Source organism: Podarcis bocagei (genome assembly GCF_964188305.1).
Source record: "Podarcis bocagei genome assembly, chromosome: 17".
Taxonomy (NCBI): Eukaryota; Metazoa; Chordata; class Lepidosauria; order Squamata; family Lacertidae; genus Podarcis; species Podarcis bocagei.
Window position 1 is genome coordinate 33,275,726 of NC_138143.1, and position 18,605 is coordinate 33,294,330.

The 18,605-nt window shown below is 44.6% G+C and overlaps 1 protein-coding gene across 3 annotated transcripts in view; it reads right to left on the reverse strand.

The window, feature by feature from the left end:
- PIGG (phosphatidylinositol glycan anchor biosynthesis class G (EMM blood group)) overlaps nucleotides 1–18,605 on the reverse strand; it is a 60,811-nt gene extending 42,206 nt beyond the window's left edge. The window contains exons 1-8 of one of the 3 annotated variants that reach the window (XM_081176514.1): nucleotides 18,357–18,602; nucleotides 16,215–16,420; nucleotides 9,578–9,787; nucleotides 7,327–7,515; nucleotides 5,525–5,669; nucleotides 4,240–4,452; nucleotides 2,906–3,123; nucleotides 943–1,221 (exon numbers count right to left, since the gene is read on the reverse strand). In XM_081176514.1, the coding sequence (XP_081032640.1) occupies nucleotides 943–1,221; nucleotides 2,906–3,123; nucleotides 4,240–4,452; nucleotides 5,525–5,669; nucleotides 7,327–7,515; nucleotides 9,578–9,787; nucleotides 16,215–16,420; nucleotides 18,357–18,510 (1,614 nt within the window). In that variant the 5' untranslated portion in view covers nucleotides 18,511–18,602. Of the gene's footprint in view, nucleotides 1–942; nucleotides 1,222–2,905; nucleotides 3,124–4,235; nucleotides 4,453–5,524; nucleotides 5,670–7,326; nucleotides 7,516–9,577; nucleotides 9,788–16,214; nucleotides 16,421–18,356 lie in introns of those variants that run through there. The other 2 variants (XM_081176513.1, XR_014003289.1) reach the window with 2 other exon arrangements.

Below are 18,605 nucleotides of genomic sequence, written 5' to 3' on the forward strand. Positions count from 1 at the left end.
TTTCATTACCGCTCCGGTATAAAAATCGGATAACATGGATTACTGGGAGAAGCAGCTTTCATGCAAAGACTAAAAGATGCTTGTTAAAGCTCTGCAGAAGAGCCGAGCCAGCAGCTCCACCACCACTAATCTCCCTGAACTCTGCTCTTAGGCACTGGTAATTTAGTCATTATAACTGAGAGCAGCTTACCTTTCAGGCAGCAATATCACCACTGTGGCAAATCGATGTTCGCAATTCGCCACGCTAAGATCATTTGTAACAGCCTTGGACTGCAAGACCTCACCAACCTAGCATGTTGAGGAGCAGTAGGTGGGTTTAAAAAAATAAAATTAAACAGGCAACGGAAAAGCAAAGAAGTGGGAGTCGTTTAATGTCCAATTCCAGCCTGGGGTTGGTCTGGGGAGAGAGACCATCCTATTTAGAATTCCAGGGCAGTATGCAACTAACTGTATAGCAGTACAAATACAGTAACAACACCAATGCAATTGTTAGCACGCTTTCTACAAGCTAAAATGCCTGGGACTAAAAGAAACGCTTTTGCTTAGCATGGAAAAGATTGCGACGTAGGTGCCAGGTCAGTCTCATTAAGGAGAACATTGTGGGCTCGTCTGCCTATCAGGGGCTACCGACAGGCAGAAGTGGTGGTGCTGAACATAAATGTGCAGCATGCTGGTGCACAATGTATGCTTTTCCTTGCAAAGCTTTAAAGCAGTGTTCCCTAACCTTGGGTCTCCAGCTGTTTTTGGACTACAACTCCCATCATCCCTCGCTAGCAAGGATGATGGGAATTGTAGTCCGAAAACAGCTGGAGACCCGTGTTTGGGAAACACTGGTTTAAGTTACCATGTGAAAGGTGTAGTGGTTTTCCGAAGCAACGAGGCACAAGAAAAGTACAGATCCACATTCCCCGGCAGCTTAAATTACATTCCTGTATCTATTACCTTTGCCATTTGTTTGGGGTTCACAAACACCTTTTCCAGGGCAGAGAGAATGACACAGAGAAGCCCGGAAATCAGCATGATCACTCCAATGGCTGTTAGCCAGGAGATGCTGCAGAAATAGCACGAGCTCTCCGTCGAAGTGCACACGACAACATGAACCGCACAGAGCATCAGGCATGTCAGGTAGAACAGCAGAGAGCACAATGGGGAGAGGGGCACTTCCAGTTCCGCCCTGCTGCTTAGAGCTTTTGCGGTACTCAAGAGTAGCAGCACCAGCACCTAGGAGGAGAAAACAAGCAAGAACACCCCATGAGAGTCTAGAACTCAAAACTGGTGAAAGGAGCAGTTTTTTGGGTTTTTTGACCATTACGTTTCCATCCTGCCTTTCCTCCAATGGCCTCAAGGGTCCTCCCCACTGCACACCTCCATTTTGTCCTTTCAACAACCCTGTGAGCTGGGCTAGGCTGAGAGATGGTGACTGGCTGAGTGGGGATTTGAACTCTGGTCTCCCAGGTCTTAGCCCAACACTCTCGTGCCCCTATACCACTCTGGCTCTTTTTTATATTTAGTTAGGGTCCTGCATTATTTCACATTGTGCCTGGCACAAGGGACAGACCAGACCGGCTGACTTCTCAAACTATCCAGCATGCCAAGCAAGACAGCGTTTCTCTGCATCTACTGCTCGTGAGAATTTTGGGAGCAAAGGCAAGACTTGCTCTTTTACCCAATGCTATAGCGTTTGCGCTATGGGTTAAACCACAGAGCCTAGGACTTGCTGATCAGAAGGTCGGCGGTTCGAATCCCCACGACGGGGTGAGCTCCCGTTGCTCGGTCCCTGCTCCTGCCAACCTAACAGTTCGAAAGCACCTCAAGGTGCAAGTAGATAAATAGGTACCGCTCCGGCGGGAAGGTAAACGGCATTTCCGTGCGCTGCTCTGGTTCGCCAGAAGTGGCTTAGTCATGCTGGCCACATGACCCGGAAGCTGTATGCCGGCTCCCTCGGCCAATAAAGCGAGATGAGCGCCACAACCCCAGAGTCGGCCACGACTGGACCTAATGGTCAGGGGTCCCTTTACCTTTACCTATAGCGTTTGAGCTGCAGACTCTATGGCCAGCATCCGACAGGAAAAACACACACAAAATATTTCCCCACGCTCATAAGAGTTTCAGGCTTGGGTCTCTCAAATAGCAGCCCCTTCCCAATGCCATGTAGGAAAACAAAACTTTGGAAACTGCGGAGAAAGTCTGCAATCCAGCATGGGGCGTCTTGCACGTACAAGATTTTTGACGCAAATATAGGCAGTGTGGATCAAGATAGTGAAGCTTTCGCTACTGTCAGAAAAACAGTATTTTTATAAAGGTAAAGGGACCCCTGACCATTAGGTCCAGTCGTGACCAACTCTGGGGTTGCGGCGCTCAACTCGCTTTATTGGCCGAGGGAGCCGGTGTACAGCTTCTGGGTCATGTGGCCAGCATGACTAAGCCGCTTCTGGCGAACCAGAGCAGTGCACGGAAACACCGTTTACCTTCCCGCCAGATCTACTTGCACTTTGATATGCTTTCGAACTGCTAGGCTGGCAGGAGCAGGGACCGAGCAACGGGAGCTCACCCCGTCACGGGGATTCGAACTGCCGACCTTCTGATCAGCAAGTCCTAGGCTCTGTGGTTTAACCCACAGTGCCACCCGCATCCCAGTATTTTTATACTGCCCATATGAAATCCAGAGACAACACATGTAAGGTGCAAGGCCAGGTAAGCGACTTTTGAAGAAAGATCCCACTGCCCCTTGCCAATATGTTGCCACCTAAATTTGAGTCAAGAGGCTGGTGCTGTGTCAGCTTGTTTCAGAGCATGTACAAAGTACTTTCTAAGTAGGTGAACCACCCACCTTGAAAAAGAGATAATGTAAGTGACTTATTGACTGAACTGAAAATTTGGATGGCTTCAGTAGACTCAACTGTACCTCCAGAACAATGATGGTTCCCACTATCATTGAATACGTATCATATTGTGCCACTTGCTTGCTCAAGGAAGAGCTCAGGACCCTGATGGCCTCTAAATACTGCCTGAGAACTTTTTTGCCAAGGTTTCTGAGGACTTCCGAGGTATTCCCTTCCAAATACAGCTTGATCCAACTTCCGTGGGATTTTTCCGCCATCTTAAACTGCTGGAATCCAAGATCTAGTCACAAGAGACATTAAAGCAGACGGAAAGTTATTTGAGGGATCTGCAGAAAGGATTCTTCTTACTTGCATTGAGACATAAAGGTCTGCAATGGTTCCCTCGCAACCACTGAGTTGCAAACTCGCTTTTAAAAACAGAATCCGAAACACAGTGTGCAAAGAAACCCAAGTAAGTGTTTATGAGCACTTTAAACCACAGTTAAAGCTAACAACCCATTTGTTTTATACACTGTTCAAACTAAATTAAAATAAGGATTAATAACAGATAAATTAATAGGATATGAATTTGCTGAATTAATTTTTAAAAGGGATACAAGAACGGGAGACGTGAGGAAGTTGGGAAAATAAGTTAATTGAAGATGAGAAACTAAGAAAGAGGGAATTTTTGTTTTTTGTTATTATATGTGTTTTTATCTCCTTTTTCTTTTTCTTTTGATGTGTTCAATGTTTGTATTTTTGTATTGTATTGCTTTATGTGATTTTGTATTTTCTTTGTCTTGGTATATTTTCTTGAATGCTTTTCTATTGTGAAAACTTAATAAAATATTTATAAAAAAACCAAACAAACTAAATTAAAATAAATAAGGGAGAGGAGCTACCATTTCCCTCTGCAGGCAGGATTTAAATGAGAAAATTACAAAATGCCTCAGCCTGATGTCCACACTGTAGCAGAAACTGACCATCGCAGGTTCTGCCTTAAGAGGAGGGAACCATCCCTGACTGTTGAGTCACAAGAACAAGAGTTGCTTTTGATCCTGTCTCTCTCCTGTCATGCTACAAAAATCATATTTCAATCCCCTAACAATCAGAATACAGTGGTACCTCGGGTTACATATGCTTCAGGTTACAGACTCTGCTAACCCAGAAATATTACCTCGGGTTAAGAACTTTGCTTCAGGATGAGAACAGAAATCGCAAGGTGGCAGCAGGAGGCCCCATTAGCTAAAGTGGTGCTTCAGGTTAAGAACAGTTTCAGGTTAAGAAAGGACCTCCAGAACAAATTAAGTTCTTAACCCGAGCTACCACTGTATTGTTATTTCTTCAAAGCCGGTTTCCTGTGGGTTAAGAATGTTTCGACAGCTATCATAAAAAGCGCAGACATTAACTTACTTGCCTTTTTCATAGGTAGCCATGTTCTCCTGGAGGAGTCTGCTAAGCTGGAACCCATTTAAATGCAAGTACCGCAGCTGTTCTCTCACCGTCTTCTGCTGCACGACAGGCAACAAAAGCTGCCCGACGCTGTTCCGTGAGATGGGCAAGCCAAGGCCTATGGCCAGCGTGACGGCTAGGTCAGTCTGCTGAACAAGCTCTGGAGGTTTCAGGAGACCTGAGAGGAGAAAGACGCCAGCTAAGACTTCCCCGGCTTGCCTTCCCAAAAATATGATAAATGCAAAGAGGTATTTGCTACACAGTCATGTTCCTTCTGATCACAGAATCGTAGAGTTGGAAGGGACACCAAAGGATCATCTAGTCCAACCCCCTGAAATGCAGGGATATGCAGCTGTCCCATAGGGGGCTTGAACCTGCAACCTTGGCATTATCAGTGTCACGTTTTAACCAAAACAGATCAAGATTCTCCCCATTATTACCTTCCTAAGAGAGTAAAGTGCTGGAGCCGTTCATAGCTGTAATAATAATAATAAGAGGAGTAATAATAATAATAATAATAATAATAATAATAATAATATGACACCCTCCTCTAACCTGGTGCCCTGCAGATATTTTAATCACTACACCCAGAAGTTTGATACCTAAGGCTGAGGGGAGTGGTAGTCCGGGGGGAAAAGAAAAGAAAAAGCCAACAGTGGGAAGGGTGATTCCTGACATTTTTTATTTTTTATTATTTTGACAAAGTAATAATCATAAATAAATAAGGAAAAAAATGTGCACCCCAGCACCGAGGCCATTCCAGTGTAACTATCCAACCTCCCAAAATTTCAACACCTCTCGCGATGGTTTGACCCCTTTCCATTTTAACAGTACAAATTCTACAAATACCTTCCCTATCTCCTCAAAATCATTTCTCCTGCATATTCCTTGTCTTACCTTAATGGCACATGTTAATTGATCATTAATAGCTATATACCACAGTTCTTAGTACCATTCTTCCATTTTATATTCAACCTTGCCCCTTCCACTTCCTAGCTATAATAATTTGTGCAGCTGTCCTGGCGTTATTAATGCTAGGGCTGCCACAGACCTGAGACATTTTTAACTCTCTTTTTTTCTGAAAGAAGACTGTCTGTCTACCAGGACACATTAAGCAGGCCTTTCTAAAATTGCGTCATTTCACAAGCATTTCGCAAGGGAGCAGCTACTCCTCTGCGGCACTTTTTAATAAAAGTAGCTGGATCTCTTTATTGAAATAAGAGCACCGGCAAGAGGAATCCAGCCCTTACCCCCGGCCCTGTCGAAAGCAGAGCTGACGAAAAGCAGGGGCGTTCGCACTTCACCCTCCGAGGATCCCCCGTGGCTTCCTGTTTCGGACATCCCATGGTCGCCGCACACAACAAGCAGGTGGGGTGAAGTCACCTCTCCCTCCTCCTGCAAAGGAAGGAAATTGCAGAGGGCTTAGTGGGGCGATTGACATACTCCTTTGACCATTTCGTTTCCTTAACTCACAACATCTAAGCTCAGAAAACACAGGCGGTCGTAGTCAAAACCATTTGAGCAGGAACAGGGCACCCATGGCGCTGTAGAAGCTGTTGAGAGGTCCAGCTCCCCATGCTGGCTGGGGCAGATGGGAAGTGGAGGCCAACAATGTGTGGAGGGCAGGCCTGGTTCCCCATCTGCAGTTTGAGGAATGGCTGCCATTCAGCCAATTGTTTGTTTTTTATTTATCTATTGGATTTATATACTGCCCTTTGTCATAAGACCTCAGGGCAGTTCGCAGAATTAAATACAGGATAAAAACAAGTAAATACGTAGAACAAAACAGCAAAGCAATACTCCCCCATTCCCACAGACACATTTAAAAGGCTGTAGAATATTAAGCAGCCAAAGGGCCAGTTGAAGAGGAATGTTTTTGCCTGGTGCCTAAAAGTATATAATGAAGGTGGCAGGCGAACATCCCTGGGGAGAGCATTTCACAAACGGAGGACCACTACAGTGGTACCTTGGAAGTCGAGCGGAATCCGTTCCGGAAGTCCGTTCAACTTCCAAAATGTTCAGAAACCACGGCGCGGCTTCCTATTGGCTGCAGGAAGCTGCTGCAGCCAATCGGAAGCCGCAGAAGCCACGTCGGACGTTTGGGTTCCAAAGAATGTTCACAAACCGGAATACTCACTTCCAGGTTTGCGGCGTTTGGGAACCAAAATGTTTGAGTCGCAAGGTGTCTGGCAACCAAGGTACGACTGTACTGTTCACCCAAAAGAAAAAGGCAGAGAGCAGCACCATGGCACATGTAGTTTGTGCCACACAGCACAGACAGGACTCCCCCCGCCTCCAAAAAGGCACCTATTTCTCCTCAAACACTAGAGCAGTTTCAGAGGGCATTTCCTTAATGGCTTCGGAAGTACAGAGAGTCCCCCAACGCATCGGGGATTGAGGGAGGATGGAATAATTTCCAGATCAGGTGGCATTCTCAGATGTGAGCATCACTTTTTCAAGTAACTAAGCCACAAACTTTTTTCCCCCTTTTCACACACCCTGGTAAAAGTTGGCAGTTGGTTCTTTTCCCTTATGGAGCTTTAAGGTCACTCAACACATTTCACTGGAAAAAGGTGCAATCTGAGTTGTGTGTATTACACACAGGTGCCCTTGCCGAGAGAGCTGCCATTGGATGCAGCTTCATGTTGAGTTGTCAGGTGGTGGCAAACATGGATTTGCCTTTGCATAACGCCTGAAATAGCCATGAACGCCTGAAAACAGCCTTTGCATAATGCCTGAAATTGTGCCACATGCATTGATGAAGTTTTTAATTGTTAGGATTACTCGTATCCTTAACACATTGGCCAAGATTTTCAAGGGCATCAGGTTAACTTGCCCCAAACGTCAAAGGCGACAGCACCATGAAGGCAGTAAACCTATGTACATTTGCCTGAGAGTAAGCCTCACTACATTTTGTGGGACTTTCTTGCAAGTAAGCATGCATTGGGACAGGCTGATAAGTGTATAAATGACATTGGATAAAAACCTAAGGCTTCATATGCTGTTCCTACTCTCATGATTAAATTTACATCAATATATATATGCATGCCACCTTGGAGAGGAGAGAAGTATGAATCTTCTTGATGATGTTATCCATTTCAGAAAGCTTTGGCCCTATTAAAGGGCTGTGCGGTCCACTCAGATGACCAATATGGTCCAGCCCCAAGTAGTGAAGGATGAGCAAATCCCAGTCTTCTCTTTTCATCACATTATCCAAGTGTCTGGTAACATTATCATCAACCTTAAGAGGGAAAGGAAAAGGAAAGGCCGGTTGAAACTCCTACGCCATCTTAATTTTTCAAGCTTGCAGTTTATACAGTCTGCAGAATCCAAGGGGAAAAGCTGTTCCTGGACTTTATCACACTGCAATGATTCCGATCATTTCCTACACAAGAGGGGAAATTGCACACTAAAGAGAGAAGTCAAGGCTGAATGTCTCTCACGGACACGCTCATTTTCTACATACAATGAGCTGTTTTCAACTGGGGAGCGTTCAAACATGATGCCCCTCTCCTCTGGAGTGTTGGAGTCCAAGAAACACTATAGAACAGTGTTTCCCAAACTTGGGTCGCCTGCTGTTTTTGGACTACAACTCCCATCATCCCTAGCTAGCGAGACCAATAATCAGGGATGATGGGAATTGTAGTCCAAAAAAAACCATCTGGAAACCCAAGTTTGGATACACTGGTATAGAAGGATCTTTAGGCAGATGGCCAGTTAATAAGAATTAAGTAACCATGTGGACCTAACTGAATTTCTAAGCCTCTAAGCACAGCATGTTGCAGGTTAACTGGTTCTCTGAATCAGAGCACACTCAGCCGCAATCCACAAGACCAGGCTGCCAATCCTCATGCTACCAAAGCAGTGGCAGAAGTTTTAAACTCCTACAACAGACGCAGAGACTATACCTTTCAAAACATTGTTTTAATAATAATAATAATAATAATGTCAAGTGCATCAACTTGGGAAGAGCCAGAGATCATGGCACGGTTTTCACAGAGGGAACTCAATCTTTGGCATCTCCAGTTAGAAGGCTCTTGTAAAAACCCTTCCAGGAACACTTGAAAAAGCTAGGCTCTCCCCATTGGCTCAGCTAGGACAAAGCGCCAATTTGTTTCTTCCCTGCCAGAACCATCTCTTGAAGAGACTTCTCTGCCTGGTCATTAACATAACCGTATGAAAAAGGCAATATTCAAGTAAGTTATTTTCCTCTTCTCCCTAGCTTCCTTGTATCTCATGTATCCGTTGTTTTAAAATAAATAAATAGTATTGAGTTCTTTGGTAGAAAAGGAAACATATAAAACATAGTAAATACAAAATTAAAAGGGACCGGAAAGAGCCCTGCCTGAAGTTCTAGAGAACCATTCCAAGTGGACGAGTTGTAAAAAAGGTAAAGGTAAGGGACCCCTGACAGTTAAGTCCAGTCGCAGACGACTCTGGGGTTGCGGCGCTCACCTCGCTTTAGAGGCCGAGGGAGCCGGCGTTTGTCTGCAGACAGTTCTTCCGGCTCATGTGGCCAGCATGACTAAGCCACTTCTGGTGAACCAGAGCAGTGCACAGAAATACCATTTACCTTCCTGCCAGAACGGTATCTATTTATCTATTTCCACTTTTGGCGTGCTTTCGAACTGCTAGGTTGGCAGGAGCTGGGGCAGAGCAACGGGAGCTCACCCCGTTGTGGGGATTCAAACCGCCAAGCTTCTGATCAGCAAGCCCAAGAGGCTCAGTGGTTTAGACCACAGTGCCATCCGCGTCCTTTTGGACCAGTTGTACTTGCTGCAAACAGTAATTCCAAAGCCTTCAAGGGTTTGTGCAGGCCAGGGCAGGGCTGAGGAATCAGTAGTCCTCAAGATGATGTTAAACTCCAACCACCATCAGCTGCAGCCAATGCTCAGCAATGATGGGAGCTGGAGTTTGGAATCTTCTGGAGGGCTACAAGCTCTCCATTCCTGAGCTAAAGTAAGGAATGCCATCCTGCAATTTTGTGACGACAACATATGGAGCTTTTAGTAGTTTGTCACAATGGGAAGGCAGGGCCTGTCAATTATTTGACTGCCTCCAATTGCAAAAGAAACCACCAAAAACAACAACGCAGACATGAAAAACATACCCATTTTAGAAATGTGGCAACTAAAACATGCTTTAGAATATCACAGATCAATCCAGCTTTTTTTACTAGGAGCTAATACACAGATCTTTAAGAACACATAGGCAAAAATAAATCAAATTTTCACACAGTAATCATTTGCACACAAACCTAACAATGCAATTTCTTACATCACTGTACCGGAGCATTTTCTTACCTCAGTATAGTCCGAGACAAAAAAAGATGTTGTTCCATCATATTCCACAAACTGCTTTGGAAATAATCGGACCCAAGTATCATCACCATAGAAGATTATCCTTTTCCCAGCTGCTTTGGCCTGCTGTATCAAGTTGTCTTCCAGCAAGGCTGGAGAATTGAGATTCATGATGACATCGATGAAACCCGGGATGCTCCCCGTTGTCAGTGCCTGCAAACAGATGCCCCAAAAGCAGAGGGGAAAACATCTTGATAGGGTTTGAGAAAAGGACGAGACTGCCTTAGGACAAGGGTACATGGACAGGAAAAAATGTTATTACAATCATCTGTAACAGGCTTGATGAACCAACTCTGAGACACTTTAAAAAAAAAAAACCCAGAGAGAACACATCTACACAACTGCCAAGGAAGTCTCTGTTAGATATGTACACAAGGCTAGCCAATGTGGTATCCTCCAATTGTTGCTGGATTCCTCCCTCCCATCACCCCACAGTCAGCATGGCTGAGGTTCAAGGGTGATGGGAATCTTAGCCTAGCATTATGTGCAAACCCAGAAACAACGCGTTCATTATTCAGTTGTAAGCCAGGATTCCCAGTTCACACACAATGCAAAGCTGAGATTATTTATAACATTTTCCTTCAGTCCATAGTCCAAATTAACCAGAGGAACAGAGCTTTTCAATGGCATTCTCACTAACCAGTTGAGAGGGGTTTTCAATTAATTTGCTAAAATGAACTGAGCCTGTTGGATCAACTGAGTTTTGGCCACATAATTACCTATAGAAAAGAACATCTTGACATTTTTAAAAATGTGAGAGAAACCAAATGTTATCAAGTCTCATCTGTCTTGTTGTTGTTTAGTCGTTTAGTCGTGTCCGACTCTTCGTGACCCCATGGACCAGAACACGCCAGGCACTCCTCTGTCTTCACTGCTTCCCGCAGTTTGGTCAAACTCATGCTGGTAGCTTCGAGAACACTATCCAACCATCTCGTCCACTGTCATCCCCTTCTCCTTGTGCCCTCCATCTTTCCCAACATCAGGGTCTTTTCCAAGGGGTCTTCTCTTCTCATGAGGTGGCCAAAGTATTGGAGCCTCAGCTTCAGGATCTGTCCTTCCAGTGAGCACTCAAGGCTGATTTCCTTCAGAATGGAGAGGTTTGATCTTCTTGCAGTCCATGGGACTCTCAAGAGTCTCCTCCAGCACCATAATTCAAAAGCAACAATTCTTCGGTGATCAGCCTTCTTTATGGTCCAGCTCTCACTTCCATACATCACTACTGGGAAAACCATGGCTTTAACTATACGGACCTTTGTTGGTAAGGTGATGTCTCTGCTTTTTAAGATGCTGTCTAGGTTTGTCATTGCTTTTTTCCCAAGAAGCAGGCGTCTTTTAATTTTGTGACTGCTGTCACCATCTGCAGTGATCATGGAGCCCAAGAAAGTAAAATCTCTCAATGGGGGCTAGCACCCTACAACTCCGCTCTAGTTGCTCCCGTCACTTTATGACCCTCTGTATGCGTGGAGACAGTGGAAGCGAGGACCAAAGGCAAGACTCTCCCTGGGACCGGCACAGCCCCTTCTGCCTCTGAGACTCCCTGAATCTCTCCTCCCACCTGCTTTCCCCTTATCTCTGGGTGCCCAGTCTCTTCCCCTTGGCTCTCCTTGGCACCTGCCACACGGGTTCCACAAAACCCCACATATCACTGGTCCCTTCCCCCGGATCATCATCCAACTCCCCTGCCTCCTCTGCTCACACATCCATCCCCTCTCCTCAGACTTCTACCCATCCCCAATATTAAACTTGGAAAGATTCCAGCTGTACAGCAAAAACGAGACAAGGAAAAGACACGACAAGCACCGAGTGCCATTTCACAACACACAAAATTAAAAAGTTGATCAACTGAGATGTAGCTGTTGTGCATCATTTACAGAATCCATTCACCAAAATTAAAAGAAACCGATACTTAAGACAAATTGTGATGACGGCCACTTTCCGAAGCAGACAATCAATCCTCACAGGAATCTATTTTGGGACAGAGATTGCAATGTCTTTTTTTGGAAACTTCACAGTAAGTTTTAAGGGCACAAGATGAATTAATTGCAACGGCTCATTAAGTTCTAATAACACAGTTCTTGATGTTGTCAGAGTATTTAATTAAAACTCATTTAATATTAGTACTGAGGAATTATTATCCTGATGCACAAAATAGTATAGTCGTACCTTGGGAGTCAAACAGAATCCATTCCGGAAGTCTGTTTGACTTCCAAAGCTTTCGACTTCCAAATCGCGGCTTCTGATTGGCTGCAGGAAGCTCCTGCAGCCAATCGGAAGCCCCGCTGGATGTTCGGCTTCCAAAAGAACATTAAAAAACCGGAACAGTCACTTCCGTGTTTCGTTTGTTCAGGAGCCAAAACGTTCGGGAACTAGGCTGTTTGAAAACCAAGGTATGGCTGTAGTATGCGTTCCTTGCTATAGAGATTCCTGAGGGTTGCATGTTTTATTTTGTCTTTAGAACAGAAAAGTTCATTTTATTTTGCCCATTCCTACGTTTCTCACAGCTCAATAAGGCCCCCATCAAGGTCAACGTACTACTGAATTTGACTTTCAGTCTTTAAGCTGTAATTGGATACAAAAATAGGTGCAAGACTTTCTCTAAATTATTCCTTAACAATTTCCGATTGTGTCCTTTACATTTTGTGTCTATATTTAATGTAAATTGCTGTATGGTACAGTTTACACATCACCAACAGCCAAACTGTGGCTTACTGGGATTGCGCAAACCTGCAGGCTCCAAGACAGGAACTTGCAGTCCCTTTGCTCCTCCCTGGTCTTCTTCATTCCTGTGCCACACTGAGCCAACCTAAGACCAAAGCTGGGCTGCTTCTTGCAGTTAGTGATGGGAAAGCTTAATTATGTCCCTGGGTTCAGTCAACACACTAAACACAGCCCAGAGTGGTGCATGAGTAAAAAAAGAGGGGGGGGAGGCATTTCAAAATCTTTTGTGAGATTAAAAAGTAGCACAGGCACTTTTATATCTGAAGGAGTGCTACTTCCCCTACAGACCAGCCTGGGATTCAGACAATTGGAAGGCAACCTCATGGTGGTTTGAGGAGGAGCAGTGAACTCTTGAGGGGGGCTTCTCGGTGGTAGCCCCAAGAATGTAGAACTCCCTCCTCAAAGAGGTGCATTGGTCACCATGTTTCTACAGCTTCCATTGTTTGCTGAAGTTTTTATCCTGGTTTGGGAAAATGAAGAATTGGTTTTAGTATCCTCCCTCTATTGATTATTGATTTTAGAGCGATGGATGAGTATGTTTTACGGTTGCTTCAATATGCTGAGGCCTACCTTGGGCACTTCTGACAAAGGAAAGGAAGTTCAAGCAACAAACAAGAAGAGGTAGTAACACCAGCAATAATTCTCTTCTATACATTTAGCTCAGTTTATCACATCACCCAGCTGAAACTTCCCAAGTGGTCGTGCTCCTAAGTGGGAGCCTGCCTTTTCATGTCTTATTTTGGGCAGGGTTTTATCTTTTTGGATGCAAACTAGAGATTTGAAGGTCTGTAAAAAAAAAAATGAGGAAGGGGGAAACTGGAGGGGAAACTGGGGGTGGGGTGGGGGTTCACATGGGCTTTCACATCTCCAGCCAACACCTGATAAAGGAGCCCTTGCCTCCTTACTCTCATTTAAGATACAGCAAAAAAAACATATTAGTTATTGCTGCCCCTCAACAATCATATCACCACAATGACACATGTAGATATTGGAGATCTGAGCCTTTAAAACAAACAGGCCACCATTAACTCCAACAGGAAAACTCTTAATGCATAGGACCAGATCAGTTCTTTAAAGTACTGGGTTGTGTCCAAGGTAGCACTAAATTATTTTTATTTATTTTTTTAAATTTTAAGATCTTTATTGAAACTTAACTTACATACATAATAACCAAAATTCCCAATGATTCCCTCACGTAAAATATAATATCTAAATTACAACAGCTGCATAATTATATACTTAATTATAAAACCCACCCCCCACCCTCTACAAATTGGAGCCAATTTGATTCCCTCCCTCTCTTTCTTTTTTCCTTTCCTTCTCCTCCTGCGATGAGGCTACATTTTAATATTTTAATGTTGTATTTTAATTTTGTTTTTAAGTTGTAATCATTCAACTTGTTTTTATTATTGCTTGTAAGCCGCTCTGAGCCCGGCCTTGGCTGGGGAGGGCGGGGTATAAATAAAAATTATTATTATTATTACTACTACTTCCCTCCACAGCAATTCGGCTTCTTTATATTTCTTTCTACCTTTTCTTCCTTGCATTCTATAATAAACTGTTTTTGTTAAATTCTGATTTCCCCCCTTTCTTTATTGGCTTTGTTATTGCTTGCACTTTTTATTCTAAGCCTCTTAGCATGTCATTTTTAGAACAATATTTTGACATATAATCTTCGAAATACTTCCACTCCATTCTTAACTTTTGATTTGATTGATATCTTATAACTGAAGTTTATTTTGCCAGTTCTATATACTCACTTAATTTGCAAATCCACTCTTCCTTTGTTGGTGTGTCCATTTAGTGGCAATCACTACCCTGGCAGCTGTCGTTGCATATAAAAAGGTAGCACTAAATTATGCACCCCCTGCATCTGTTCTAGGAGTTCCACTAACACTCCAGAACAGATTAGGGGAGGGCACAGGGTACACACATGGGAGGATGGGGTAGCGTCCCACCATGCAAGCAGAAATCCTTGGGCTAATGGGACGTGTTGGTTGCCTGCAACCCATTAAAGCATACAGTGGACACTCGGATTGCAATTCGGTGCTTCTGCGCATGTGCCGAAACCCAGAAGTAACCCATTCCAGTACTTCCGGGTTTGGCACTGTGTGCAACCCAAAAATGTGCAACCTGAAGCATCTGTAACCCGAGGTATGACTGTATTTCCATCCTTAATGTCAGCAGCTTTTGTTGATTTGCCTAAGCAAGCTCATGGAGGTCTTACATGCAACCAATTGCACTGTAGAAACACAATTTAGCACCTTTCCTGCTCTGGATCCATGTGTTGTTTTTTTAAAAAAATCTGCAACAACTAGTAGTAATATGTTGCTTCCTAAAATGTACTGACACAATTAAATCTTAAAGGTCAGTCTTCAGTCTTCATTTGTTCATATTTGTGATATAAAGGTGTTTTATATAACTGGTTTATACTCTTCTGTTTTGTGGAATTTGGATGTCCAGATCCCAATTTGTTTGTAGGTACTTTGTTGGGCTGGAGCTACATACAGCAGCCCAAGAAAGCCACAGGATACATCACATAATTCAGATTAAACAATCTGTTTCCCTTTTTAAAAAAAATGTTAGTTTCTAGTCCTCATAGTTGTGAACATGTGTATGTTTGCATGTCTTTGGGGAAATGTAGATATAATCTCAGAAAACAAAGGAGTTGCTAAGCAAATTTCCCTGGGGCAAAGAATATAGATAAAATTATACCCTGATCTCATGAACACTTAGCAGAAGTCATTACTGGTTCCGCTCAAGAAACATTTTTTCAAAAACTTTTATAAACCATCCACCCTCAATGTGACAACAGGAGATTTTTCATTGTCTGCCCTTCAGTATAACAACAAAGCCAATGGCCAGGATCAAAAGAAGGAACATAAATGTATGAGGACCACAAACACATGCAAAGTTTTGCTAGTTTCCTCTCAGTAGTTGCTGCCGTTGAAGAGACAAGCCTCTGCTCTGTTCAAAAGCAGGGTGCCTCTTAAGCAGTGGAAAGTTCTAAGGGGAAGAAACAGCTAGCAAGACTCTGTCCTCCACAAAGATACCCGACGCTTGAAATTCTGTCCTACACCTACAGTGCTGGCTAACCTGGAAGTCCTCTCAAAAAAGTACAAGCAATTCTGAATCAGTATTAGAAACTCATATATGTAAGCTAATCACCAAATGGCACCTTAAACCTAGGTTACGGACACAACAATGGAATATTTAGGGGCCATTTTTAAATGAGATGTATTAATATTTTTATGATTATTAATTTCATTTCTATATAGCTTTGTATTTTAAAGAAAAAAAATCTCAAAGGACATTATACCACATTGAAACATTAAATAAAACCCAGAATAAAAGAAATTCAAGCTTCAAAGAAAGATTTCAGATCCTTCTCTAAGTGACATTCTGCTTTCCCCATATTTATTTACTTGCTTAACTTACATAGCTGTCCCATAGCAGAAGTGCTCTAGGAAGGCAGGGTGGTGCAGTGGTTAGAGTGTCAGACTGGGACCGGTGAGATCAGGGTTCAAATCCCCACAAAGCCGTGAAGCTCACTGGGTGACCTTGGGCCACTCACAGCCTCCTAAACCTCCCTCACAGGCTTGTTGTAGGGATTAACTGAGGAGGTGGTAAACCATGTACTCCTTGGAGAAAAAGGTGGGATATAAATGTAATAAATAAGTTCTTCTGCTTACCTGCTTTAGAAAGCTGGAGAGGCCAGCCAGATGGTGATGTCGGTCGTCAACATGGCAGCCAGAGATCTCCACATGGCCGCAATAAGACCCGCACTGGTTGCAAAACACACCTGACACCCGGCTAATTTCTAACATTGTTCTGAAGCACATGTCCAAATATCACAACTCACCTTAATTCGAGGCATGGTGACTGTAGGTGGCTTGGCTTCCGCTACAAAACTATGAGATGTTCCTCTTTCCACCAGCTGGGTTGTGTAGGGCATGAACCGTTTGCCTTTCGAGCCAAACACAAAGTCATCTCTCAAGGCATCAATCAGTACTATGACAGCTTTTTTAAAGAGAGGGGATGGCACCTTTGTCCAGTTGGAAGAGAATCCTAAAATATATTTAAGACATGTATGAGTCACCAAGTCAAGTCAAGGGTTGGTTTTCAATGTAAATACTATCCCCAGCAGTCTGCCTTGCTGCAGAAAGTGGGCAACCTGCCAGCTCACTCCCTACTCACTTGCCCTCCCTCTCTCCTGGGCTACGTGATGGGTGGTGGTTGTGCAGAAACAAAGGAAACTGCCTTATACAGACGTACCTCGGGTTACAGACGCTTCAGGTCGTGTGTTTTTGGGTTGTGCACCGCACTAAACCCGGAAGTACCGGAACGGGTTACTTCCAGGTTTCGGCGCTTGCACAAAAGCGCCGAATAGCAATCCACATTTGTGCAGATGCTGCAGGTTGCGAACACTGCAGGTTGCGAACGTGCCTCCTGCACAGATCACGTTCGCAACCAGAGCGTCCACTGTAGTGGGTCAAACCACTGGGTGCATCTAACTCAGTACTCCCTACTCTGACTGGCAGTGGCTCTCCTGGGTTTCAGAAAAGGCTTAATCCCAGGGCTCCTTGGAGGTTACTCCTGGGACTTTCTGCATGCAAGGCAGAGCCTCTTTCCATGGGTGTAGACAGGATTTATGCTGGGAAGGGAGAGGACGCTCACCTGTCATCACCGTCTCTCTGGCTCTGTCTAGCAGATTCAGAATCAAATGTCTCAACAACAGTTTGACACGGCAGGTCTAAAACTGAAGGCTTGATTTACATGTTTCATGTGTTTTCATCTTATGCTGTTCTTCTGTAACTGTGAGCATGAGTAAGTGTACCCTCTACTTTGGCAGTTTGCGGGACACGAGTGGAGCTATGGTCTAAACCAATGAGACTTGAGGGCTTGCCAAATGGAAGGTCAGGGGTTCGAATCCCCGCAACAGAGAGAGCTCCCGTTGCTCTGTCCCAGCTCCTGTCAACCTAGCAACAAAAGCACACCAGTGCAAGTAGATAAATAGGTACCGCTGTGGCGGGAAGGTACACAGCGTTTCCGCGCGCTCTGGTTTCCGTCACAGTGTCCCGTTGCGCCAGAAGTGGTTTAGTCATGCTGGCCACACAACCCGGAAAGCTGTCTGTGGACAAATGCCAGCTCCCTCAGCCTGAAAGCGATATGAGAACTGCAACCCCATAGTCGCCTTTGACTGGACTTAATTGTCCAGGGGTCCTTTACCTTTACACTTCAGCAGTTACGCTATTGCCTATTTAGCGTGTTACATTTATGTATGGAGGCACTTTTATCTTATGCTGGCCCCTGACCGTAGTAAGGACTTGGTTTAGATTGGACAACAGTTGTTTTAAATCCCTTTCTTTTCTTTTTTTTATAAAATTTTTATTGGGTTTTCCGCTTTTATAAAGACAATACAAACACAACAATAACACAAGACACAAACATGTATAAATTCAGCAGATCCTCTTCTCATATTTAAATCCCTTTCTTTTTACCCCAAGTGCTCAGGAAAACCTGTCAAAATCTTTTTACTTATTTCTACTTGTAAGCTATTTTCAATTACAGTGGTACCTCGGGTTAAGTACTTAATTCGTTCCAGAGGTCCGTTCTTAACCTGAAACTGTTCTTAACCTGAAGCACCACTTTAGCTAATGGGGCCTCCTGCTGCCGCCGTGCTGCTGGAGCACAATTTCTATTCTCATCCTGAAGCAAAGTTCTTAACCCGAGGTAATATTTCTGGGTTAACAGAGTCTGTAACCTGAAGCGTATGTAACCTGAGGTACCACTGTATTTACTTGATTTAGGGGTGGAACAGCTACCCCGCCCACGCCTCTTTCCCATGAAAAGGGTGTGGAGGGGCGAACTCACGGGTTGAGCGATGAGAAAGAGGCCGACCCCCGTTGTTTTCAAGCGTGCAACCCCCCACAAGGCCTGGAAGAAACGCTCCCCACACCTTTCCCGCCCCCCCACGCCGCCAGGTAGGAGGCAAAGCGCTTACCTGTGGGAGGCGGCTCCGCCGGCGGCCCGGCAAGCGCCCCGCTCCTGGGCAGCGACCTCACCGGCACCGGGAAGAAGCCCCTGAGGAAGAGCCCGACGCCCAGCGCCTGCACTAGCAGGCAGGCGGAGGCGAAGACCCCCGAGCGCAGCCGCATCCTCCGGCTCCAGCGCGGACAGGTAGAGCCGGAAGACAGGTGAGTTCGCGAGGCGCGCCTGCGCACACCTGCGCCGCTTCCGACGGGCCACAACA